The following is a 27143-nucleotide window of genomic DNA, read 5'->3' on the forward strand; positions in this document are numbered from 1 at the left end:
TAATCATGGGGAATGTCCGCTTCAGCCCCGCCCCCCACTTCCATGACACCCCCCCCACCCCTTCCCTAATGGACGAGTCGCAGCCTCTGGGCCCAATCAAGAGTATTCTTTATTCTACGTCATACAACCCAGCCCCTAGCCCCGACTGGGGGCGGGGGACTCGGCTTCAGCCCCAGGTTAGTGCCGGGGGAGACGGCCTCCGGGGCGGGAGGGGGCTGCTCGGTAATGTCAGGCACTGGGGGCGGGCTCATAGGTCCGTGACCTTGTTCTCCAGCAGCGCCGCCGCCTGCTGCAGCCGCGCCCCGAGCTGCTGCTTCTGCCCCGCCGGCTCCGCCTCCAGAGCTGCCACCAGCTGCGGAGGAACGGAGGCAGGGATCAGGGACCCACTCTCCTCCTAGAGACCCCAGGCACCTGAGCTCCCGGCCCCGCTACTCCACCCCTCCAAGAAAGCCAGGCGTCCGGGCTCTCCTCTTTCCTACTGCAAAGCCCAAGCGTCCAGGATTCCTAGTCTGAACGGAGAACCCAGCCATCCGGGCTCCCAGCACCTTCTCCTGGAAGCCAGGCGCCCGGGTACCTGGTCGAGGCACGGGCGCACGTACTCGTACAGCTCTAGCAGCGCCCCGGAGCAGTCCAGATCCGCCGACAGCTGCGACATGGGAGGGAGAAATGGAGCTCACAAGTTCAGGAGTCACCCACAATCCCCGCCAGCCCATTCCCTCGGCAGACAGAGAACCCAGGCATCCGTGCTCTGCTGGGTGGGTGGGGGGCACTTTGGGACAGGAGCCCCAGCTGGGGTCGGAGGGTGCCTGGGAGGCTGGGGGCTTCCAGGGACCAATGGGAGGGTAGGGGGATGCGAGGGGGGTTGAGGGTTCCAGGGGTGGGGTTATTTGGGGAGGGTGTGGGGGGGAAGAGTGTTGAAAGAACTCAAGGAGCAGTGATATGGGATTTAAGAGGGTGCTGGGGCATCCATACCCTAGACATCTGAGTGAGTGCTGCATTCAACTCCTGGTACGTGACTGGCGGAGCCTGGCAGACCTCGGCATAGTACCTGGTGGGGATGGGGTAAGAGAACCCAGCTGTCCAGGCTCCCAGCCCCACTCCCCCAGAAAGCCCTGGCTCCAGTCTCAACACACACACCCCTGCCATCTCACAGCTGCGGTGAAACCCAGGCAATCCTGGCCCTCAGGCCCCCACCACACTCTCTCTCTCTCTCCCCCCCCTCCCCATCTCACAGCTGCGGTGGAACGCAGGCAATCCTGGCCCTCAGGCACCCCACCACACTCAGTCATCTACACACACACACACACACACCCCTCCCTGCCATCTCACAGCTGGGGTAGAACCCAGGCAATCCTGGCCCTCAGGCCCCCACCACACTCTACAAACACACACACACACACACACTCTCCCTGCCATCTCACACCTGGGGTGGAACCCAGGCAATCCTGGTCCTCAGGCCCCCACCATACACACACACACACGCGCGCGCACACACACACACACACACCCCTCCCTGCCATCTCACAGCTGGGCTGCAACCCAGGCAATCCTGGCCCTCAGGCCCCCCACCACACTCAGTCATTTACACACACACACACACACACACACACACACACACACTCTCTCCCTGCCATCTCACAGCTGAGGTGGAACCCAGGCAATCCTGGCCCGCAGGCACCCCACCACACTCGATCATAGATTCATAGATTCATAGATGCTAGGGTCGGAAGGGACCTCAATAGATCATCGAGTCCGACCCCTTGCATAAGCAGGAAAGAGTGCTGGGCCTACATTACCCCAGCTAGATACACATCTAGCCTTCGCCTGAAGACCCCCAGGGTACGGGAGAGCACCACCTCCCTTGGGAGCCCGTTCCAGATCTTGGCCACTCGAACTGTGAAGAAGTTCCTCCTAATATCCAATCTAAATCTGCTCTCCTCGAGCTTGTGGCCATTATTTCTTGTAACCCCCGGGGGGGGCCTTGGTGAACAAATACTCACCAATTCCCTTCTGTGCCCCACTGATGAACTCATAGGCAGCCACCAGGTCACCTCTCAACCTTCTCTTGCGGAGGCTGAAAAGGTCCAGTTTCTCTAGTCTCTCCTCGTAGGGCTTGGCCTGCAGGCCCTTAACCATACGAGTGGCCCTTCTCTGGACCCTCTCCAGATTATCCGCATCCTTGGTTAAGTGTGGCGCCCAGAATTGCACGCAGTACTCCAGCTGCGGTCTGACCAGCGCCCAATAGAGGGGAAGTATCACCTCCTTGGACCTATTTGTCATGCATCTGCTGATGCACGATAAAGTGCCATTGGCTTTTCTGATGGTTTCGTCACACTGCCGACTCATGTTCATCTTGGAGTCCACTAGGACTCCAAGATCCCTTTCCACTTCCGTGCCACCCAGGAGGTAATTTCCTAGGCTGTAGGTGTGCTGGACATTGTTCCTCCCTAGATGCAGCACTTTCCATTTCTCCTTGTTGAACTGCATTCTGTTGTTTTCTGCCCACTTGTCTAACCTGTCCAGGTCTGCTTGCAGCTGCTCCCTGCCCTCCGGCGTGTCCACTTCGCCCCATAGCTTAGTGTCATCTGCAAACTTGGACAGAGTACATTTCACTCCCTCATCCAAGTCGCTGATGAAGACATTAAAGAGTATCGGTCCAAGGACGGAGCCCTGCGGGACCCCACTGCCCACACCCCTCCAGCTCGAAACCGACCCATCCACCACGACTCTCTGGGTGCGACCCTCCAGCCAATTCTCCACCCACCGGACTGTGCAGTCATCCAAGTCACAGCCCCTTAACTTGTTCACCAGTATGGGGTGGGATACCGTATCAAAGGCCTTCCTGTAGTCCAAGTATCTCATTTATACACACACACACACACACACACTCTCCCTGCCATCTCACAGCTGGGGTAGAACCCAGGCAATCCTGGCCCTCAGGCCCCCACCACACACACACACGCAGTGCACACACACCCCTCCCTGCCATCTCACAGCTGGGGTGGAACCCAGGCAATCCTGGCCCTCAGGCACCCCACCACACTCAGTCATCTACACACACACACACACACACACACACACACACACAGACACACACACACAGCTGGGGTGGAACTCAGGCCCTGCCATCTCACAGCTGGACACACACACACACCACACCACACACACACACACACACACACTCCCTGATGCTGGGGTGGAACCCAGGCAATCCTGGCCCTCAGGCCCCCACCACACTCAGTCATCCACACACACACACACACACAGACACACAACTCCCTGCCATCTCACAGCTGGGGTGGAACCCAGGCAATCCTGGCCCTCAGGCACCCCACCACACTCAGTCATCTACACACACACACACACACTCTCCCTGCCATCTCACAGCTGGAGATGAACCCAGGCAATCCTGGCCCTCAGGCCCCCACCACACTCAGTCATCTACACACACACACACAGACTCTCCCTGCCATCTCACAGCTGGGGTGGAACCCAGGCAATCCTGGCCCTCAGGCACCCCACCACACTCAGTCATCTACACACACACACACACACACACACACACACACACACCTCCCTGCCATCTCACAGCTGGGGTGGAACCCAGGCAATCCTGGCCCTCAGGCACCCCACCACACTCAGTCATCTACACACACACACACACACACACACACACACACACACCTCTCTCCCTGCCATCTCACAGCTGGAGTGAACCCAGGCAATCCTGGCCATCTCAGGCCCCCACCTGGCCCTCAGGCCCCCACACACACACACACAGACACACACCCACACAGACACTACACATCTGCCATCTCACAGCTGGGGATGAACCCAGGCAATCCTGGCCCTCAGGCCCCCACCACACTCAGTCATCACACACACACACACACACCACACACCCTCCCTGCCATCTCACAGCTGGGGTGGAACCCAGGCAATCCTGGCCCTCAGGCACCCCACCACACTCAGTCATCACACACACACACACACACACACACACACACACACACACACACCACTCCCTCCAATCTCACAGCTGGGGTGAACCCAGGCAATCCTGGCACACACACACACACACACACAGACACACACCCCTCCCTGCCATCTCACAGCTGGGGTGGAACCCAGGCAATCCTGGCCCTCAGGCACCCCAGCACACTCAGTCATCTCACAGCTGGGGTGCAACACACACGCATACACACACACACACACACAGACTCCCTGCCATCTCACAGCTGGGGTGGAACCCAGGCAATCCTGGCCCTCAGGCCCCCACCACACTCAGTCATCTACACACACACACACACACACACACACACACACACACACACACACACCACTCCCTGCCATCTCACAGCTGGGGATGAACCCACAATCCTGGCCCTCACACCACACACACACACACGCAGACACACACCCCTCCCTGCCATCTCACAGCTGGGGTGGAACCCAGGCAATCCTGGCCCTCAGGCACCCCACCACACTCAGGAATTCACACACACACACACACAGACACACACACACACCGCTCCCTGACACCTCACAGATGGGGTGGAACCCAGGTAATCCTGGCCCTCAGGCACCCCACCACACTCAGTCATCTGGACACACACACACACACTCTCCCTGCCATCTCACAGCTGGGGTGGAACCCAGGCAATCCTGGCCCTGCCCCCACCACACTCTCACAGCTGGCTGGGGTGGAACCCAGGCAATCCTGGCCCTCAGGCACCCCACCACACTCAGTCATCTACACACACACACACACTCAGTCATCCACACACACACACCCACACACCCACACACACACACACTCCCTCTCCCTGCCATCTCACAGCTGGGGTGGAACCCAGGCAATCCTGGCCCTCAGGCATTCCACACACACACACACAGACACACACCGCTCCCTGCCATATCACACACACACACACACACACACACACACACACACACACACACTCCCTGCCATCTCACAGCTGGGGTGGAACCCAGGCAATCCTGGCCCTCACGCCCCCACCACACTCAGGCATCCTCACACACACACTACACACAGACACACACACACACACACTCTGACACACACCCCACCACACTCAGCTCCCTGCCATATCTCACAGCTGGGGTGGAACCCAGGCAATCCTGGCCCTCAGGCACCCCACTACCCCACCACAGCTCAGTCATCACACACACACACACAACCCAGGCAATCACACCAAGCTCACACACACACACACACACACACACACACAGACACACACCCCTCCCTGCCATCTCACAGCTGGGGTGGAACCCAGGCAATCCTGGCCCTCAGGCACCCCACCACGCTCAGTCATCCACACACACACACACACACACAGACACACACACAAACCCCTCCCTGCCATCTCACAGCTCCCTGCCATCTCGCAGCTGGGGTGGAACCCAGGCAATCCTGGCCCTCAGGCAACCACACTCAGTCATCTACACACACACACACACACACACACACACACACACACACCCCTCTGCCTGCCATCTCACAGCTGGAGATGAACCCAGGCAATCCTGGCCCTCAGGCACCCCACCACACTCAGTCATCTACACACACACACACACACACACACACACACACACACCTCCCTGCCATCTCACAGCTGGGGTGGAACCCAGGCAATCCTGGCCCTCAGGCACCCCACCACACTCAGTCATCTACAAACACACACACACACACACACACACACACCCCTCCCTGCCATCTCACAGCTGGGGTGGAACCCAGGCAATCCTGGCCCTCAGGCACCCCACCACACTCAGTCATCTACACACACACACACACACACACACACACACACACACACACACACACACACACACACACACACACACACACACACACACACACACACACACACACACCTCTCCCTGCCATCTCACAGCTGGAGATGAACCCAGGCAATCCTGGCCTTCAGGCCCCCACCCCACACACACACACACGCAGAGACACACCCCTCCCTACCATCTCACAGCTGGGGATGAACCCAGGCAATCCTGGCCCTCAGCCCCCACCACACACACACACACACCCCTCCCTGCCAGCTCACAGCTGGGGTGGAACCCAGGCAATCCTGACCCTCAGGCACCCCACCACTCTCAGTCATTCACACACACACACATAGACACACCCCACTCCCTGCCATCTCACAGCTGGGGTGGAACCCAGGCAATCCTGGCCCTCAGTCACCCCACCACACTCAGTCATCTACAAACACACACGCATACACACACACACACAGACTCTCCCTGCCATCTCACAGCTGGAGATGAACCCAGGCAATCCTGGCCCTCAGGCCCCCACCACACTCAGTCATCCACACACACACACACACACAGACACACACACTCCCTCCCATCTCAAAGCTGGGGTGGAACCCAGGCAATCCTGGCCCTCAGGTACCCCACGCCACTACACACACACACAGACACACACACACCCCCTCCCTGCCATCTCACAGCTGGGGTGGAACCCAGGCAATCCTGGCCCTCAGGCCCCCACCACGCTCAGTCATCCACACACACAGACATCACACACACACACACTCTCCCTGCCATCTCACAGCTGGGGTGGAACCCAGGCAATCCTGGCCCCAGGCACCCCACCACACTCAGTCATCCACACACACACACACACATACAGAAACACACACACACACACTCCTCCCTGCCATCTCACAGCTGGGGTGGAACCCAGGCAATCCTGGCCCTCAGGCACCCCACCACACTCAGTCATCTACACACACACACACACACACACACACCCACACACACAGACACACACACCCCCTCCCTGCCATCTCACAGCTGGGGTGGAACCCAGGCAATCCTGGCCCTCAGGCACCCCACCACACTCAGTCATTCACACACACACACACACACACACACACACAAACCCCTGCCTGCCATCTCACAGCTGGGGTGGAACCCAGGCAATCCTGGCCCTCAGGCACCCCACCACACTCAGTCATCTACACACACACACACAGACTCTCCCTGCCATCTCACAGCTGGAGATGAACCCAGGCAATCCTGGCCCTCAGGCCCCCACCACACTCAGTCATCTACACACACACACACACACACACACACACACACTCTGCCTGCCATCTCACAGCTGGGGTGGAACCCAGGCAATCCTGGCCCTCAGGCACCCCACCACACTCAGTCATCTACAAACACACACACACACACACACACACACACACTCTGCCTGCCATCTCACAGCTGGAGATGAACCCAGGCAATCCTGGCCCTCAGGCCCCCACCACACTCAGTCATCTACAAACACACACACACACACACACACACACACACACACACACACACACACACACACTCCCTGCCATCTCACAGCTGGGGTGGAACCCAGGCAATCCTGGCGCTCAGGCACCCCACCACACTCAGTCATCTACACACACACACACACACACACACACACACACACACACACACACCACACACACACACGCACTCACACCCCTCCCTGCCATCTCACAGCTGGAGATGAACCCAGGCAATCCTGGCCCTCAGGCCCCCACCACACTCAGTCATTCACACACACACACACACACACACTCTGCCTGCCATCTCACAGCTGGGGTGGAACCCAGGCAATCCTGGCCCTCAGGCACCCCACCACACTCAGTCATCTACACACACACACACAGACTCTCCCTGCCATCTCACAGCTGGAGATGAACCCAGGCAATCCTGGCCCTCAGGCCCCCACCACACTCAGTCATCTACACACACACACACAGACTCTCCCTGCCATCTCACAGCTGGGGTGGAACCCAGGCAATCCTGGCCCTCAGGCACCCCACCACACTCAGTCATCTATAAACACACACACACACACACACCCCTCCCTGCCATCTCACAGCTGGGGTGGAACCCAGGCAATCCTGGCCCTCAGGCACCCCACCACACTCAGTCATCTACACACACACACACACACACACACACACACACACACACACACAGACTCTCCCTGCCATCTCACAGCTGGAGATGAACCCAGGCAATCCTGGCCTTCAGGCCCCCACCCCACACACACACACACGCAGAGACACACCCCTCCCTACCATCTCACAGCTGGGGATGAACGCAGGCAATCCTGGCCCTCAGCCCCCACCACACACACACACACACACCCCTCCCTGCCAGCTCACAGCTGGGGTGGAACCCAGGCAATCCTGACCCTCAGGCACCCCACCACTCTCAGTCATTCACACACACACACATAGACACACCCCACTCCCTGCCATCTCACAGCTGGGGTGGAACCCAGGCAATCCTGGCCCTCAGTCACCCCAGCACACTCAGTCATCTACAAACACACACGCATACACACACACACACACACAGACTCTCCCTGCCATCTCACAGCTGGAGATGAACCCAGGCAATCCTGGCCCTCAGGCCCCCACCACACTCAGTCATCTACCACACACACACACACACACACACACACACACTCCCTGCCCTCTCACAGCTGGCGTGGAACCCAGGCAATCCTGGCCCTCAGGCACCCCACCACACTCAGTCATCTACACACACACACACGCAGACACACACCCCTCCCTGCCATCTGACATCTAGGGAACCCAGGCAATCCTGGCCCTCAGGCCCCCACCACACTCTGTCATTCACACACACACACACACACACACACACACACACACACACCTCCCTGCCATCTCACAGCTGGGGTGGAACCCAGGCAATCCTGGCCCTCACGCCCCCACCACACTCAGGCATTCACACACATACACACAGACACAGACACACACCGCTCCCTGCCATATCACAGCTGGGGTGGAACCCAGGCAATCCTGGCCCTCAGGTACCCCACCAAGCTCAGTCATCCACACACACACACAGACACACACACACACACACCCCCTCCCTGCCATCTCACAGCTGGGGTGGAACCCAGGCAATCCTGGCCCTCAGGCCCCCACCACGCTCAGTCATCCACACACACAGACACACACACAGACACACACTCCCTGCCATCTCGCAGCTGGGGTGGAGCCCAGGCAATCCTGGCCCGCAGGCACCCCACCACACTCAGTCATTCACACACACACACACACACACACACACACGCTCCCTGACACCTCACAGCTGGGGTGGAACCCAGGTAATCCTGGCCCTCAGGCACCCCACCACACTCAGTCATCTACACACACACACACACACACATGCACACACACACACACACACTCTGCCTGCCATCTCACAGCTGGGGTGGAACCCAGGCAATCCTGGCCCACAGGCCCCCACTACACTCAGGCATTCTCTACACATACACACAGAGACACACACACACACACCCCCTCCCTGCCATATCAAAGCTGGGGTGGAACCCAGGCAATCCTGGCCCTCAGGTACCCCACCAAGCTCAGTCATCCACACACACACACACACACACACACACACACACACACACACCCCCTCCCTGCCATCTCACAGCTGGGGTGGAAGCCAGGCAATCCTGGCCCTCAGGCACCCCACCACACACACACACACACACACACACACACACACACACACCACACCCTGCAATCTCACAGCTGGGGTGGAGCCCAGGCAATCCTGGCCCTCAGGCACCCCACCACACTCAGTGATCCACACACACACACACACACACACACACACACACAACCTCCCTGCCATCTCACAGCTGGGGATGAACCCAGGCAATCCTGGCCCTCAGGCCCACACCACACACACACACACAGACACACACCCCTCCCTGCCATCTCACAGCTGGGGTGGAACGCAGGCAATCCTCGCCCTCAGGCCCCCACCACGCTCAGTCATCCACACACACTCACCAGACACACACCCTCCCTGCCATCTCACAGCTGGGGTGGAACCCAGGCAATCCTGGCCCTCAGGCACCCCACCACACTCAGTCATCCACACACACACACACACACACACAGACACACACACTCCCTCCCATCTCAAAGCTGGGGTGGAACCCAGGCAATCCTGGCCCTCAGGCACGCCACTACACACATACACAGACACACACACACATACACACACACACCCCTCCCTGCCATCTCACAGCTGGAGTGGAACCCAGGCAATCCTGGCCCTCAGGCCCCCACCACACACACACATGCAGACACACCCCCCTCCCTGCCATCTCACAGCTGGGGAACCCAGCCAATCCTGGCCCCCAGGCACGCCGCCACACTCAGTTATCTACACACACACACACTCTCCCTGCCATCTCACAGCTGGGGTGGAACCCCGGCAATCCTGCCCCCAGGCACCCCACCACACTGAGTGATCCACACACACACACACACACACACATACAGAAACACACACACACACACTCCTCCCTGCCATCTCACAGCTGGGGTGGAACCCAGGCAATCCTGGCCCTCAGGCACCCCACCACGCTCAGTCATCTACACACACACACCACACACACACACACACACACACCCCCCCTCCCTGCCATCTCACAGCTGGGGATGAACCCAGGCAATCCTGGCCCTCAGGCCCCCACCACACACACACACGCAGACACACACCCCTCCCTGCCATCTCACAGCTGGGGTGGAACCCAGGCAATCCTGGCCCTCAGGCACCCCACCACACTCAGTCATCTACACACACACACACACACACACACACACACACACAGACTCTCCCTGCCATCTCACAGCTGGAGATGAACCCAGGCAATCCTGGCCCTCAGGCCCCCACCACACTCAGTCATCTATCTCCTGCCACACACACACACACACCACACTCAGTCATCCTCTGCCTGCCATCTCACAGCTGGGGTGGAACCCAGGCAATCCTGGCCCTCAGGCACCCCACCACACTCAGTCATCTACAAACACACACACACACACACACACACACACCCCTCCCTGCCATCTCACAGCTGGGGTGGAACCCAGGCAATCCTGGCGCTTCAGGCCATCTCACAGCTGGAGATGAACCCAGGCAATCCTGGCCTTCAGGCCCCCACCCCACACACACACACACGCAGAGACACACCCCTCCCTACCATCTCACAGCTGGGGATGAACGCAGGCAATCCTGGCCCTCAGCCCCCACCACACACACACACACACCCCTCCCTGCCAGCTCACAGCTGGGGTGGAACCCAGGCAATCCTGACCCTCAGGCACCCCACCACTCTCAGTCATTCACACACACACACATAGACACACCCCACTCCCTGCCATCTCACAGCTGGGGTGGAACCCAGGCAATCCTGGCCCTCAGTCACCCCAGCACACTCAGTCATCTACAAACACACACGCATACACACACACACACAGACTCTCCCTGCCATCTCACAGCTGGAGATGAACCCAGGCAATCCTGGCCCTCAGGCCCCCACCACACTCAGTCATCCACACACACACACACACACACAGACACACACACTCCCTCCCATCTCAAAGCTGGCGTGGAACCCAGGCAATCCTGGCCCTCAGGCACGCCACTACACACATACACAGACACACACACACATACACACACACACCCCTCCCTGCCATCTCACAGCTGGAGTGGAACCCAGGCAATCCTGGCCCACAGGCCCCCACCACACACACACATGCAGACACACCCCCCTCCCTGCCATCTCACAGCTGGGGAACCCAGCCAATCCTGGCCCCCAGGCACGCCGCCACACTCAGTTATCTACACACACACACACTCTCCCTGCCATCTCACAGCTGGGGTGGAACCCCGGCAATCCTGCCCCCAGGCACCCCACCACACTGAGTGATCCACACACACACACACACATACAGAAACACACACACACACACTCCTCCCTGCCATCTCACAGGTGGGGTGGAACCCAGGCAATCCTGGCCCTCAGGCACCCCACCACGCTCAGTCATCTACACACACACACCACACACACACACACACACACCCCCCCCTCCCTGCCATCTCACAGCTGGGGATGAACCCAGGCAATCCTGGCCCTCAGGCCCCCACCACACTCAGTCATTCACACACACACACACACACTCTGCCTGCCATCTCACAGCTGGGGTGGAACCCAGGCAATCCTGGCCCTCAGGCACCCCACCACACTCAGTCATCTACACACACACACACAGACTCTCCCTGCCATCTCACAGCTGGAGATGAACCCAGGCAATCCTGGCCCTCAGGCCCCCACCACACTCAGTCATCTACACACACACACACACACACACACACACACACACACACTCTGCCTGCCATCTCACAGCTGGGGTGGAACCCAGGCAATCCTGGCCCTCAGGCACCCCACCACACTCAGTCATCTACAAACACACACACACACACACACACACACACCCCCTCCCTGCCATCTCACAGCTGCGGTGGAAGCCAGGCAATCCTGGCCCTCAGGCACCCCACCACACTCAGTCATCTACACACACACACACACACACACACACACACACACACACACACACACACTACACACACACACACAGACTCTCCCTGCCATCTCACAGCTGGAGATGAACCCAGGCAATCCTGGCCCTCAGGCCCCCACCACACTCAGTCATTCACACACACACACACACACTCTCCCTGCCATCTCACAGCTGGAGATGAACCCAGGCAATCCTGGCCTTCAGGCCCCCACCCCACACACACACACACGCAGAGACACACCCCTCCCTACCATCTCACAGCTGGGGATGAACGCAGGCAATCCTGGCCCTCAGCCCCCACCACACACACACACACACCCCTCCCTGCCAGCTCACAGCTGGGGTGGAACCCAGGCAATCCTGGCCCTCAGGCACCCCACCACACTCAGTCATCTACACACACACACACGCAGACACACACCCCTCCCTGCCATCTGACATCTAGGGAACCCAGGCAATCCTGGCCCTCAGGCCCCCACCACACTCTGTCACACACACACACACACACACACACACACACACACACACACACACACACACACACACACACACACACACACACACACACACACACACACACACACACAGACTCTCCCTGCCATCTCGCAGCTGGGGTGGAACCCAGGCAATCCTGGCCCTCAGGCTCCCACCACACTCAGTCATTCACACACACACAGACACACACACACCGCTCCCTGCCATCTCACAGCTGGGGTGGAACCCAGGCAATCCTGGCCCTCAGGCAACCCACCACACTCAGTCATCTACAAACACACAGACACACACAGACACACACACACACAAACCCCTCCGTGCCATCTCACAGCTGCTCTGGAACCCAGGCAATGCTGGCCCTCAGGCACCCCACCACACTCAGTGATCTACACACACACACACACACACATGCACCTCTCCCTGCCATCTCACAGCTGGGGTGGAACCCAGGCAATCCTGGCTCTCAGGCACCCCACCACACACACACACACACACACCCCTCCCTGCCATCTCACAGCTGCGGTGGAACCCAGGCAATCCTGTCCTCAGGCACCCCACCACACTCAGTCATCTACACACACACACACACCCCCCCTCCCTGCCATCTCACAGCTGGGGTGGAACCCTGGGAATTCTGGCCCTCAGGCACCCCACCACACTCAGTCATCTTCACAAGGGACCCAGGTCTCTGAGGGCACTCACCTGTCCACAAGTTCTCGGTACCGTGGAATCTCACGGGCATAGAGCAGCTTGTTCACGGGGGAGTCCTGGGAGGTGGAGGGTGTAAAGCGGGGAGGATACCTGGGTGACTGGGAGGCATGTCCCAGACATCTTGGTTTCTCCTATACAACAGAGATCAGGTCTGGACGCCTAGGCCCCTGTTGCAGGGTGGGGGGTGCTGTGCGGCAGGAGCCAGGGCTGGACAATAGGGGAGGGGGTTGGAGGCATGTCCTGGATGCCTGAGTGCCTCTTTTTGTGGCAGGGGTCAGTCTCAGATGTTTGGGTCCCTTTGGGGGCAGGAGCTGGGTGGGGGTTGTCACATCCTGGACACCTGGGTCACTGAGTGGGGCGGGGCAAATAGTGGGGATGGAAGCGACCCCAATCGCCATGATCCTGTGGAGAGGCTGGGAGGATCCCAGACTGCTGGCTTTCTTTGGAAGGACCAGGACCGAAAGCCTGGGTCACTGTGGGGACTGGTCCCAGATGCCTGGGCCTCTTGGACAGGCTGGAAGCACCACTGGGTCCTTGGGCGGGGTGGAGGGAAGGCAGCACTGGACTTTTCGGTCCTCACCCGTCCCACTTGGTGCTGGGCAGGCGTGGCGCAGGCATCCATAAGTGTCTGGGCCACGACACCAAGACTCGCATCGACGCTTGGCGGGACACGCACATCCAACAGCATCCTTGGGTCACGCAGAACCCGCACCCAGAACCGCAGCAGCAGGCTACAGGGGATAAGGTCAGAGTAGGCCACACCTTCTGAACAGCCCCCAGTAGGCTGTTGGATGGCAGGGAGTTGAGAGGGGGCGTAGCCACAAGCAGCAAGAGCCTATGTCAGGCTGGAGGGAAAGGGATGGGGTGGGGCCACGGCCAGGCCCCAACCCACACATGGACCCCTGCTGCCTGTAACCGGCAGGGGAAGGGAGGGGGTGGGAGTGTAATCAGACCCCGCCCCCGTGTGCTCCACACGAGTCCCAGCTTCTGGGTCTTCTCCCCTTGCCCCCTTACCCCCACCTCATTTCCCAGCTGTCTAGGCTGTAGAGTGTAGCCACCACCCCATCTTCCAGGCTTTCCACATCTCCCTCCTCAGGACAGAGTCCCCATGTCCCAAAATGCTCCCCACTCCCCCACTTCTACCCCCCCATGCTCTAGAGCATGGCCAGACCCACCCATGACCTACTACCTGTTCTGCCCCCACAAGCCTCCCCCATGCCATCTCCTCCAGATCTACCCCCAGGCCCAAAAATGTCCCCCCACTGCCCCAATTCTGCTCCCCTCAGGGCCCCCATGCCCCCCAAAGCCCCCTCCCCACATGGTCTCCAGGGTCTGGAGACCAGGACCCCCCCATACCCTCCTGCTCCCCCAGTTCTGCACCCAAAACCACCCATGCCCCCTAATGCCCTCTCAACATGCTCTTTCAGGCTCTGGGGAGTGACCAGGACCTGCCCCATACCTTCCTACCCACCCCCAGTTCTGCCTTCCTAGGATCCCCCATTCCCACTGATACTCCTGCCCTCCTCAGAGCCCCCATGCCCCAGCTAGATCTGCCCCATGCACCCCCCAGATCCACCCCACCCACCTGTTGTTCTTCCAGCTCCGCAGGGTATCAGGCTCAGCCAGGCCATGCCGTGCCGCCAGCTCATCCAGCAGGTCAAAGAGGAACTTGACAGGCAGGGGTGGGGGGCACCCAACTGGCAGGATAACCCGCAGTGCTCCCTCCACAAATGGGTGAAGCATGCCCTGTGGGTGGGGGTGGTCAGCACCCCTCTGCCTCCTGAAACGACCCCCCCTCCTGCCATGGATCCTGTTCTGTGGAGGGCAGCAGCATGCAGGGAGAGAACCCAGGTGCCTGGCTCCCAGCCCCCAGAGAATGCAGGTGTCCAGGCTCCCAGCACCCTCCCAGAGAACCCAGGGATCCAGGCTCCCAGCTCACCTGTCAGCCTCAATTCCCCTCCCACAGAACTTAGGCACCTGGGATCCTTTCCCCTCACCCAGGCTCCACCCAGGAGAACCCAGGCATCTGGGACCCTGTTCTCTGATACAGCCCCTGCCTAGAGAGCACAGGCATCTGATCTTCCAGCCCTTCTTGCTCACACTCTCCAGACCCACTCTCCTCTCAGAACCCAAGAACAGGAGGATGAGCTAGACCTTAGGACTCCGGGGTGGAGGGGAGTCCCCTGAGGATCCCCCATTTTAGTAGCCCACAACTAGGATTTGGGGTTACTATGGTGGGTTTTGGGATACAGGGGAATCTGGGGAGCCCCGGGGGGTAGAGGAGCAGTTTGGGGGGGCCCTTCATCTTGGAGAAGAGCAGACTGTTGAGGTAGATCTTGGGAGTGGTTATGGTCGGATTTAGGGGGCAGCAGAAGTCTGGGGGTTAGAGAGTTGGTTTGAGGGTGTGGGGGTTGTTAGAGGAGTGCAAGGGAGTTTGGGGGGTCCCTGGGGGGGTGAAGGGCTGATCTGGGGATGCAAGGCAGGTCTGGGGGTCCCTGGGAGGTGAAGGTGTGGTTGGAGATACAGGGTCCCCTAGGGGGTCCCTAACCTTGCAAGAGGGCAGGTTGATGAAGCAGATCTTTGAGGAGACATGACAGGTTTTGGGGTGAAGTGGGAGTCTGGGAGTCCCTGGGGGGTTGAAGCTTCATTTTGGCTGCAAGGGACTCTGGAGGTTCTTAGAGGTTTGGGAGGGAGCTGGAAGTTCCTGGGAGGGTGGAGGAGTGTTTGGGGGTGCTAAGTCCCCATGGGGGAGGGATCCCTCACCTTGGTAGAGAGTAGGCGGGTGAGGTAGATCTCAGGGATAGCCGTGGCCCCATCCCGTTCCCGACTGCCATGTCGTGCCACCTGCCCAGGCCCCTCATATTCCTCTGGGGGCTTCTCTAGGTGCCAGAGGTGGATACCCCCCTCCTCACCATCTTCCAGTATCGGTGCATCTGCGGGGGAGGGGGACCTGAGCAACACCCCAGACTCCCCTCCTCTGGGAACCTCCTTGATTCAGTCCAGGTCCCCCCCCGCAACATCCCATTGGTTCAGTCCTGAAAAATCCCCCACATCTCTGCATTAGTTCAGTCTAGAACTTCTCCCCGCATTCCATTGGTTCATTCCTGGATCTCCTGAACATTCCCATTGATTCAGTCTCAGCCCTCCTCCCACTATAGCTCCCTACTGGCCTATTGGTTCAGTTCAGTATTCCTCCCCGCTCCAGTTCATTCCTGGATTCTTTCCTCTCCCACAGATTCATTCTGGATTCCCTGACCCCACAATCCCATTGATTCAATCCAAGATCCCAATTTCCACCCTCTGATGCACCTGTTGGATTAGTCCAGACTCCCCTCCATTAGTTCAGTCCAAAACCTCCCAGGATTGTCCCCCAGCCCCTCATTGGTTTAGTTCAACTCCCCCCTTCAGATTCCACTTTCTTTGTTGGTTCAGTCCAGGATCTGAATCCCTCCACAACAGCATAGGTTCCATCCCCCATGACGCCCCCCCCCCCGCTCCCTAGTTGGTTCAATCCATAATCTTCACTCCTGCCTAATCTGCTCCCCCCCACATGCGGTTCAGTCCTGCCCTACATCCATCCGCATCGGGGCCTAGCCCAGCCATCAGTGGGGGTGGAATGGGGGGTGTCACTCACTGTCCCCTGAGAGGGGGCTCTGGCATGACCCTATGGGGGAGTCATTGTGTAGCCGTGGGATCAGTGCCACCGTCGCCCCATCTGGCACCTGGTGGGGGAAGGAGGGGGACAGAGCCAGTGATAGGACCCAGGAACCAGGCTCCCAACTCTCCCCCAGCCATTGATAACCAGCTGGACTCCTCAGAGCAGCTAGAAGAACCCAGGCATCTGGTCTTCCGGCCCCCAGGCTCCAACCTACCAGCCCCCACTGCCCTTGTACAGTGGAAAGAGAACCCAGGCATCCAAACTCCAGGCTCCACTGCTATGATCCCCCAACCTCCACTCCTCCCACAGAGCTGAGAGAACCCAGGGGTCCAGGCTCCCAGCCCCACTTATCTAACCCATCAACCCTCATTCCCAAAGCTGGGAGAGGACTCAGGTGTCCTAGCTTCCCATTTCTTCCACTCTCACAATTCAAAAAGCAGAGAAGGAGCCCTGTTGTTTGGGCCCCCCAGGCAGAAGAAACCCTGGCATCCAGGCCACCCAAAGCGAAAGGACCTCTGGTGTCTAGGCCCACCTTATAGTGCTGCAGGGTGTTAAGCCGCTTCCACTGGTTGTGGGTGACAGAGGTGACATCCAGGTCCGATAGCGTGAGGTGCCCGGCTACACCTGAGCGCCACTCTGGGGGGGCAGGAGGGGGGGCAGTGGGGAGGAGACCCCCAAACCCCCTTGCCCTGTTCCTCCCTTGCACCTGGGAGGGCCCTCTTCGCCTACACAGCGCCTGAACACCAATGTTGTGGCTCCCCAGCACCCATCCTCCCCCCAATCCCAAGGGGGCCCCCAAACTTCCTTGGACCCTGAGAGATTCCCCACACCCCCCAGGGACCTCCAGCTCCCACTAATCCCCCCAATCCCAAGGGACCTCTATGTCCCTTTCAGCCCTAGGGGGCTCCTTCCAGCCCCCCATCTTCAGTCACTCCCTCCTTGGGTGGGTCTTCCCAGTTCCTCCAATCCCAGGGGCCTCTCATGTGCTCCTTCATTCTTGGGGAATCCCCTACACACTCCCCAGTACCATGGGGATCCCCGTTACCCCCCTCCCCTCCCCTGCCCTCCTAAGCCCCCCTGTCCCCCCAATCCTAAGGGCCTCTTGTACCCCTCCAACCACAGGGAGATCCTCTACTCCCTCTCCAGCCCCAGGGGATCCCCTTTCCCCTCCATCCTCCCCCCAAAACCCTCATCCTCCCAAACCCAGGGGCTCCCTTGTGCCCCAGAACCCCCAGGGGTATCCCCCTAGCTCCATCACCTGCAATCAGCCCCCAGCCCCCCCACCTATTCCCCCAATACCGGGGGGCACCACATGCTTGCCAGACCCCTAACCCCTAGGGGCACCCATACACCCTACTAGAACCCCCCCAATCACAGGGTGACCCCCTACAGCCCCCTCACTCACCGAGGTCTAGGCTGTGGGCAGGAGGCCGTTGGGCATGGGGCAGCCCTTTGTAGAGCTGCTCCAGGATCTTTTCCTTGGCTTGGCCCACTGTGTCAGTGTCCAAAACACGAGCAGGGGTGAGGCCAGGGGGGTTGGTGGGAGGGGGCAGCACTCGCAGGTTGAGCGGTCGGGAACCCACATCCTCCCGCAGCAGCCAGGCCTCGCTGAGGGTGCGCCGTGCCCGTCCTGTCACTGCATCCACTGGCCCCTCATCCACCTGCCACCGGATGGCCCGGTACAGCAAGTATAGTGGCTCCCCTGCCACCTCCTGTGGAGAGTGGGGGCATGAGGGACCCAGAAATCCAGACAGGGAATCTCTCCCGGCTCCCTGGATCTCCTGTGATCTCTCAAAGCTAGAGGAAACCCAGGTGGTCCAGGCAGGGAACAGCCCCACCAACCCCATCGACTTGCTATAAAATCCCATGGCTGGAAAGGAACCCAAACATTTGGATGAGGAAACCTTCCTGACTCCCCAGACCTCCCAGGGACTCCCACAGCTGAAAGGAGTCCAGGTATCTGGGTAGTGATTCCCCACACAGCTCCAAAGACTTCCCATGTGATCTCACAGGTGGGAGGGAACCCAGGGCTCCAGGTGGACCTACCATGGACTCCCACAGCTGCAAGAAACTTAGGCATCTGCGATCCCAGCCCCATCTGCTCTAAGCCCCCAGCTATCCCTCCCCTTTGTAGAGAATCCAGGTGCTGGCACCCCCCTCACCCAGGGAGCCCCTGCGTCCAGCTCACCCGCAGGTAGGGGTAGAGGCAGACAGCCAGCCAATCCGTCAGCAGCTTCTCTGCCATGGTCTCTGTCCTGGGGGATGCAAGGGCGGGGGTCAGCACTGCTCCCCAATCCCTGCCCCACCCCAATACCTTTCCAGACTTGCCCCCAGTGTTCCTCAGTGCCCCCTAAACCTTCACAATGTCTCCCAGTATCCCCAATGCCTCCTACTGTTCCCCTAGCATTTCCCAGTACCCATCCAGTGCTTCCCAGTGCCCACCCAAACCTTCCTAGCACCTTCCAGTATTTCCCCAGACTCACCCAGTACCCTCCCAGACATACCAGTGTTCTTCAGTGCCCCATGGACCTTCCCAGTGCTATTCCAGTGTTTCCCAGTAGTACCCTCTCAAACCTCTCCAATGCTTCCCAGTACCCACGCATACTTCCCAGAACTCTCCCAAACCTCTCCATTGCTTCCCAGTACCCACCCAAACTTCCCCAGCATCTCCCAGTACCTCCCTGGTGCTGTCAAATGCTTCCCAGACCTCCCCAGTTACCTTCCAGCACCCTCCAGGGACTGCCCAAACCTTCCCAGTACCTCCCAGTGCATCCCAATACACCCTCAGACTTCTCCAATTCCCCCCAATATCCCCTAGGGCTCTCAAATGCTCACCAGACCTGCCTAATGCCTCCCAGGACTCCCCCAGACTTCCCCAGAGCTTCCCAGTACCCTTCCAAACCTCCTCAGTGCTTCCCAGAACCCCCTCAGACTTCCTCAGGTGCTCTCAAATACTCCTCAGACCTCCCCAGTGTTTCCCAGTCCCCACCCAGACATTCCCTCCAGACTTCGCCACGACCTCCCGGTACCTCCCTGGTACCCTCAACTCCTCCCTAGACCTCCTGTCACCTCCTAATGTCTCCTGTGACCCACCCAAACCTCCCTAGTAGCTTTCCAGTCCACTCCCACACCTCCCCAGTGTCTCCCAGTACACGCCTGCTGCCCTCAAATACATCCTAGACCTCCCAAGTTACTTCCCAGGTGCTGCCCAGTGCCCGTGCCCCACCACCAAAGCTCTCAAGCACCTGCGCAGAAGGAGGCGAGGTGGGCGCTGGGCCTGGTGCTGCACCAGCTCACCCAGCAGCACGGCCAGTACATCCGTGAGCAGCTCCAGGCGCCCGCCCAGCCCCAGCCCGAGCAGTGAAGCTGCCCGCAGCCGCTCCCGGCGTGATAGCGAGGCCTGCGCCTCCAGCGTGTGCACCAGCTGCATATGCCACAGAGGCCAGCACACCAGCATGGGTGTCACACATTGGCAGACATGCAAACACAGGGCACCAGCACATAGGTGTACATGTATGGACACAGACACCAAGACACAGATGGGAACACCAATACAGGCACCAGCACATATATGGAAAATGAGTGCCAGGAAAAGTGCATGTGGATGTGGATGAACATAAGACATGCCAACATGGGCACATGGACATGGGCACACAACCATGGAAACATGAAACAAAGGAAACAGAAACACAGCATCAGCATCTGCTTCTTATTCTTGTCCCCACCCCATCCCCCAACGCCACTGTACCCACCTCCATACATGCCCCTGTCCCCCACATCTCCCAGACCTGCCCCCTCAAACCCCACTCCCCTTACCCCAGACTCCTCCACCTCCCTGTATCTTTCTGCCTCCCACATCTCCTGGACCTTCCCAATGTCCCCTTGTATGCCAACCTCCCTCCCTGCAACCTCACACTTCACTGTACCCCAATCCCCTTCCCCCTAGCCCCCTACACCCCCCCCCAGCTCACAGTGAGGAGGAAGGTGCGATTGTTAAGCAGGCCAGACAGCTGGGCCAAGCCCTGCTCCAGGGCAGGGCTGCGCCCCTCATGGGGGGAAGGCCGTGCCCCTGGGCCCCCACCAGGCCCCGGGAAAAAGGCACGCAGGGCATAGGCCCCATAGTCCAGGAAGGGGATCCCAGCCGCCTCCAGCTGCCCCCCAAGGTCCGTCATCTCTGTCATCAGATCTGGGGGGGAGAGCAAAATGAGGGGGTGCCCCCTAAATGAAAAGAGGTGACTATTCCCTCTCGGTGTATCACTTCACCTCCTCCCCCTGCCCCTCTTCATAGACCAATCCCCAATATCCTTCCATCTGCACCCTCCTGAAGAACTAACCCCCAATATTGCTCCATCTACTCAATGGGGGGCAGGTGACAGAACAAGGACCAATGGTCTCAGGTTGCAGCACGGGAAATTTAAGTTAGATGTCAGGAAAAAAAACTCTCTCATGAGGAGGGTAGTATAACAGGAACAGGTTACCTAGAGAAGCTGTGGAGTCTCCATCCTGGGAGGGTTTTAAGCCCTGGCTAGACAAAGCCTTGGCTGGGATGATCTAGGTGGGGGTGGTCCTGCTTTGAAGGACCACCACCCAAAGGCCCTCAGGCTGGACTAGATGACCTCCGGAGGTCCCTTCCAGCCTCACTTTCTGTTTTTGAGTCTCTACCCCTTCTTCAAGGGCTACCCCACACACCCGATATCTCTCCACCTGCCCCCACCAGGATTAAACCCCCTAATCTCTCTCCAGGGATGAAGCCCTCCCCTTGATATCACTCCACCTGTCACTCTTAGGGACTAACCCCCCTCCACCTGTGCCATTCCCACCTTCAGGGACTAATCCCTCCAATATGCCTCCACCTGCCCCCCTCAAGGACTAACCCCCAATATCCCTCTGCCCCTGCCAGGGACTAACCCCCAATATCCCTCTGCCCCAGTGACTCACCTCCCCCAGCCACATCATGCTCCCTACTGATACCCTTCCACCTCCCTTTCCTCATTATCTCAGGGGAGGAACTATTTTTTATCCCCACCCCACCCCCATACCAGTGAACTCCTTGCGGCACTGGTCGCCCACACTGACTTCCAGGTTCTCCAGTTGCACCAGCACCTTCCTGTAGTCCCGCAGTGCCTGCTTGCTCTTTCGCCTGCCATGAGGTGGGAGGGGGAAGGGTGTTATCCTGCAGGGATGTCATGCTCAGGGGTTAGTTATGGGGTGGTAGGAGGCGGGAGGATACCTAGAGCCATTTGCCCTGGAGTTGTGAGCAAAAAGAGATGGAAGGGAGCAATTTAGCCATAAAAAGGGCCTGGGCAGAGGGATATGGGTTGAGAGGGGACTGTCATTTGCCACTTGGGGGGGCATCTAGGCAGAGGGAAACGGAAAGGCGGGAGGGGACACATGGCCCCTGAGGGGGCACCTAGGTAGAGGAGATACAGGAGTCAGGAGGGAGCTGGCGATTTGCCCCTCAGGAGGCATCTGAGGGAAGGGATATAGGGTTGGGTGATTTGCCCCTAAAGGGAGGTGGGGACAAGGCAGAGGGCTGCAGCAGGGCATGATTTGCCCCTGAGGAGAAGCTGGATGAAGAAATACGGGAAGGAGACAGACAGGCAATTTGTCCCTGAGGGGGAATCTGCATGGAGGAATACAGGAATATGCTAATCTGGGTCAGAGTGGGGGAGTGGGCTGGGCTGAGGGATTTCAGGAGTGGGAGAAGGCTGGTCATTTGCTCCTGATGGGAGCACCTGGGTGGAAGAATATAGGATGGGTGATTGAGCCCTGAGGGGACCGGGGACAAGTGGAGGGATATGGGGGTGGGCAATTCAGCCCTGAGAGGAAGAGGTTGGCAGAGGGATAGGGGGACATGGGCAGCAGGTGGTCCTCACCTGTACATGAGAATAAGGAGGACAACCACGAGAGCCAGGGCAGTGCCACCTATCCCCAGCCCAGCCTGGGCGCCAGCGGGCAGGCCGGGGGGTGGCTCTGCCTGGTAGTACACAGGGCCCAGCACCACCTGCACATGCCCCATCTCCACCTACAGCACGAGGAGTGGGGCAGGGGGTGTCAGAGTTGGGGGAGAACCACCTTCCCCCACCAGCGACCTCCCCCCCAGACTCTCCCATGGGGCCCCTGGCCCCTCCCTCACCCGCTGTGGAGACCAGTCCTGGAACCCCTTCCCTGCCCCTAAGCCCCCCATGGGGAACCCTCCTCACAATTCCCCCACCCCTCCCCTGCCCCCAAACATCCCCCTTGACCCAAGACCCTCCCTCTTGGAACCCTCCCAAGGGGACTCCCACCCCCTGACCACCCCAAGGAGATCCCCACCCCCAAATCCCCCTTACAGTGACCTCTCCCCCAACCACCCATAGACCTTTGACTTCCTCCCTCCCCAGTACTCACAACGAAGGGGGCAGGTTGCAGGGGACCAGGTGGTGCCAGGGGCGGCTCACAGTACAGGTGAGTGAGGGTGAGGGTCTTGACAACACAGACCCCTGCCCCCACCCGTGCCACTACCTCCTCCTTGGATGTGCCCAGCGTCAGCCCCTCACCCTGGGGGGATGGGGGGGGTTAGAGAGTGACTTCAAAACTGATCTCTGCTCCCCAGTCCCCTCCATTTGCCTCCTCCCAATACCCCCTATACCACACAGCCCCCCATAGCTGCGTAAGCCCCCGCCTTCAGACCCTCCCCTCAATGGCCCCATAAACCCCCCCAGCCCAAGTACCCCAGAAATCACTCATCTCCAGCCCCCAGATAACCCATAAGCCCCACTAAGTCCCCCCCGCCAACAGCCCTATACTCCCCACCCTTAACTCACTAAATATCCTATAATGCCCCCCCATCGTCAGCTCTGGCACATGGGACATGCACCATCCCTACTCTTCCCCATATCATCCCCAGCCTGCTCCACAGCCTCCCTCAACTGTCTGGTAAACCCTCCCACCTACACCCCAGGTCACACCAACTAGCCGACAGCCCCTCACCTCCAAGGACCCCGTAACCCCCCCACAGTACCCATGTCCCTCCCACCCCAGCTCTGGCACACAGGCCACACAGCCCCTCCCCCGCAAGCCTGTCCCACAGCCCCCCAAGCTGCCCCATCTGCCCCCTCAGCAACCTTCCCCCCCACCCCCCAAGCTGCCCCCTCACCTCAAGCTGCAGCAGCATACCAGGCTTAAGGACAGCAGGGGCACCAGGGGGCCAGTGCAGTCGGGGGTCAGGGGCGTAGGTGAAGGGGCCACCCCCTGGGCCAGCAAAAGGTATGTGCAGCCCATCCAACTGAAAGAGCAGCTCCCGCAGGCGGGTGTGAGGGGGCACCGCTGGTGATGGGCACAGCAGCAGTGCTGGAGAGGCTGCAGAGCAGGGAGTGCGACACTACACAGGTGTGAATAGAGGGGTTAGAACCACCCCAGATGCCCGGGCTCAGTGCCAAGGCTCTGGCTGGGGGAGCTTAAAACAGTCCTGGACACCTGGATTCTATGCTAGGGCCCTGGCTGGGGAGGAGGGCTTGAAATGGCCCTTGATGCCAGTGTTCCTTGCAAGGGTCCTGACTGGGGCTGAAGGAGGTCAGACAAGGGGAGTTGTAGGGGGAGGGGCTTAGAAACAGCCCCCAGCTGCTGCAACTGAGGGTTCAGACTACTGAGGGGTCAGACTACGAAAGAAAGTGTGTGGGGGGGGGGGGTTAAAACAGCCGCAGTCACCTAGGTTCCTCCCAAGGGCTGGGACTATGGTGTTTAAGCAGGAGGGTTGGGGCAGGGGGGAGCTTAGAAACAGCCCTGGATGCCTGGGTTCTATGCTACAGTCGTGGCTGGGGGCGTTAAAGAAGGGAGGGTTGGGTGGACCTTAGAAACAGCCCTGGACCCCTTGGGTTCATCCCACAAAAAACTCAGCTGGGACTGGGGTAGTGGGGGTTCAGAGAATGGGGGTTGGGGAGGGTTTGGAATAACCCTGGACACCTGGGTTCTGTTCTAGGGTCCTGGGGTGATCAGAGCAGGGGAGTTTGTGGGGGGGGACTTAGAAACAGTCCAGAATGCCTGGGTTCCTCCCATGAGCCTTATCTGCAACTAGTGCATCAGAATAGGAAGCAGGGAGGGAGTTAGGATGGACCACAGCACTTGGGTTCCTGGCCTGGGCTCTGTCTGGGACTGGAGGGCTAAAGCAGGGGCCAGGCTGTGGGGAGGTGGGGTCTTGGAACAACCCCGGATAGCTGGGTTCCCCTGCCAAGCCTCAGCTGCAACCGGGGGGTGGGGGTCAAACTAAGGAAGGAGAGGGGGGTTAACATGGCCTCAGATACCTCGGTTCTTTCCAATGGCCCTCACTGAGGCCTGGGGTGGGTCAGAGCAGGGGGGTGTAGATATGGGGTGCAGGGGGTACTTGGCCATGGGGGGTTTCCTAGACTTGGGGGGCTTCCCCCTGCTCACGTACCTCTAGCAGGCTGCCCACCAGAGTGCAGGGCTTTGGGGCATCTGGAAGGACTCCAGGGCACCCCTTCTTGCAGCGACCGGGTGGCAGGGTGCTGGTGGTGGGGAGTTCCAGCACAGCGACCAGCCGCGGTTGCTGCGGCACATCCAGGTTGGTACCTGTGGCCTGGATGATGCGTCCACCCCTGTGGACCCAGGTGTTCAGAAGGGAAAGGGGGGCGGAACTGTGAGCTTTCAGGTCCCTCCCTCTCCTGCAGCCCCACCTTAGGCTCACAGCTCAGCCCCGCCACAAGTACTCACCCACAGAAGCTAGAGCGGGGCCAAGCCCAAGTAATGTTGGGATTCGGTGCATAGCGGAAGCCACCCCCCTCTGAGAGATGCCGCAGAGCTCTGCCAAACTGCACCCGCAGTGGGGCTTCTCCCAGTGTTCCCCCTGGGGTGGTGAGGCACACCAGGGTCCCTGGGGCTGGGGGCTCCACACTGTGGGCAGAAGAGGGACAAATTAAGTCCTTAGAGAGGGAGCAATTAGGTGCAAGACAGGGCAGATATTGGGATATGGGGGAAGATAAAATGGAGTTGGGGTGTGGTGGCTTGCAATGAGGGGCACATATGAAGGTCTGTGTTTGGGGGGGGCAGCGGGAGTTGGGAGGCAGATTGGGTCTTAGGTTTGGAGTGCAGAGAAAGCGGAGGTGGGCAAGTTGGGCCCCAAGGCTGGTGTTGAGGGGGTGGGAGCAGATATCAGGGTGCAGGGAGGAGCTGGGGTTGAGTTTTGGGGGTGCAGAGGCATATATGGGGGTACAGACGGTAGCTGAGGGGGAGGTTGGGCCCTAAGATGAGTGTTACAGGGGTTGGGGCATATCAGGGTGTGGTGGCAGCTGGGGGTGGGATTTGGAGGTACAGGGGCGTATAATGGGGTGTGGGGGGCAGGTTAGGGCCAGATCTCAGGGAGCAGGGGAGGTGTTGGAGGGCAGAGAGAAGCGGGGTTGGGAGACAAAGACCAGGGAAGTGGGGAGATATTAGAGCATTGGGTGGGTTTGGGGGGTGCAGAGCAGGGGGAAGGGGAGTACCAGGGTGCAGGGGGAGGTTTGGGGGAGCTCACATGGTACAGGGCAGGTTTGGGGTGAAGGGGGGCATGGGCAGTATTGGGGCAGGGCTAGCTTTGAGGGTGCAGGGTGGAAGTGGAAGGTTTTGGGATTGCAGGGAGTGATGACTATAGTAGGGTCACTGAGCAGGTTTGGGGAAGCTGGGTGTGGGATGAGCGGTATTGGGGAGGCAGGGGGCTCACAGGGCAAGTTGGGGGTGTAGGGAGCAGTATAAGCAGTGTTGGGGAAACAGAGGTGGTAGGGGGCTCACAGGGCACATCTGGGAGTGCAGGGGCCTGTGGGGCTCCCACGTCAGCAGGGGAT

At 59.5% G+C, this 27143-nt stretch overlaps 1 protein-coding gene across 11 annotated transcripts in view; it reads right to left on the minus strand.

Annotated features, from left to right (window-relative positions):
* Positions 1-91: 91 nt before the first annotated feature.
* The window catches only part of PLXNB3 (plexin B3), a 41239-nt gene continuing 14187 nt past the window's right edge, over positions 92-27143 (minus strand). For 4 of the 11 annotated variants that reach the window (XM_090060692.1, XM_090060689.1, XM_090060693.1 and 1 more), the window contains 19 exons: positions 26038-26217; positions 25742-25922; positions 24467-24691; positions 23719-23868; positions 23205-23353; positions 22368-22468; positions 21300-21514; positions 20574-20752; positions 19517-19583; positions 18734-19040; positions 17861-17964; positions 17305-17392; positions 16434-16603; positions 15256-15485; positions 14251-14401; positions 13662-13801; positions 973-1048; positions 546-646; positions 92-352 (listed from right to left, as the gene is read on the minus strand). In XM_090060692.1, the coding sequence (XP_089916818.1) occupies positions 229-352; positions 546-646; positions 973-1048; positions 13662-13801; positions 14251-14401; positions 15256-15485; positions 16434-16603; positions 17305-17392; positions 17861-17964; positions 18734-19040; positions 19517-19583; positions 20574-20752; positions 21300-21514; positions 22368-22468; positions 23205-23353; positions 23719-23868; positions 24467-24691; positions 25742-25922; positions 26038-26217 (2938 nt within the window). In that variant the 3' untranslated portion in view covers positions 92-228. Of the gene's footprint in view, positions 353-545; positions 647-972; positions 1049-13661; positions 13802-14250; positions 14402-15255; positions 15486-16433; positions 16604-17304; positions 17393-17860; positions 17965-18733; positions 19041-19516; positions 19584-20573; positions 20753-21299; positions 21515-22367; positions 22469-23204; positions 23354-23718; positions 23869-24466; positions 24692-25741; positions 25923-26037; positions 26218-27143 lie in introns of those variants that run through there. The other 7 variants (XM_090060697.1, XM_090060695.1, XM_090060696.1 and 4 more) reach the window with 7 other exon arrangements.

The sequence above is a fragment of the Crocodylus siamensis genome, chromosome 8 (assembly GCF_052110815.1).
Source record: "Crocodylus siamensis isolate JL-2025a chromosome 8, ASM5211081v1, whole genome shotgun sequence".
Taxonomy (NCBI): Eukaryota; Metazoa; Chordata; order Crocodylia; family Crocodylidae; genus Crocodylus; species Crocodylus siamensis.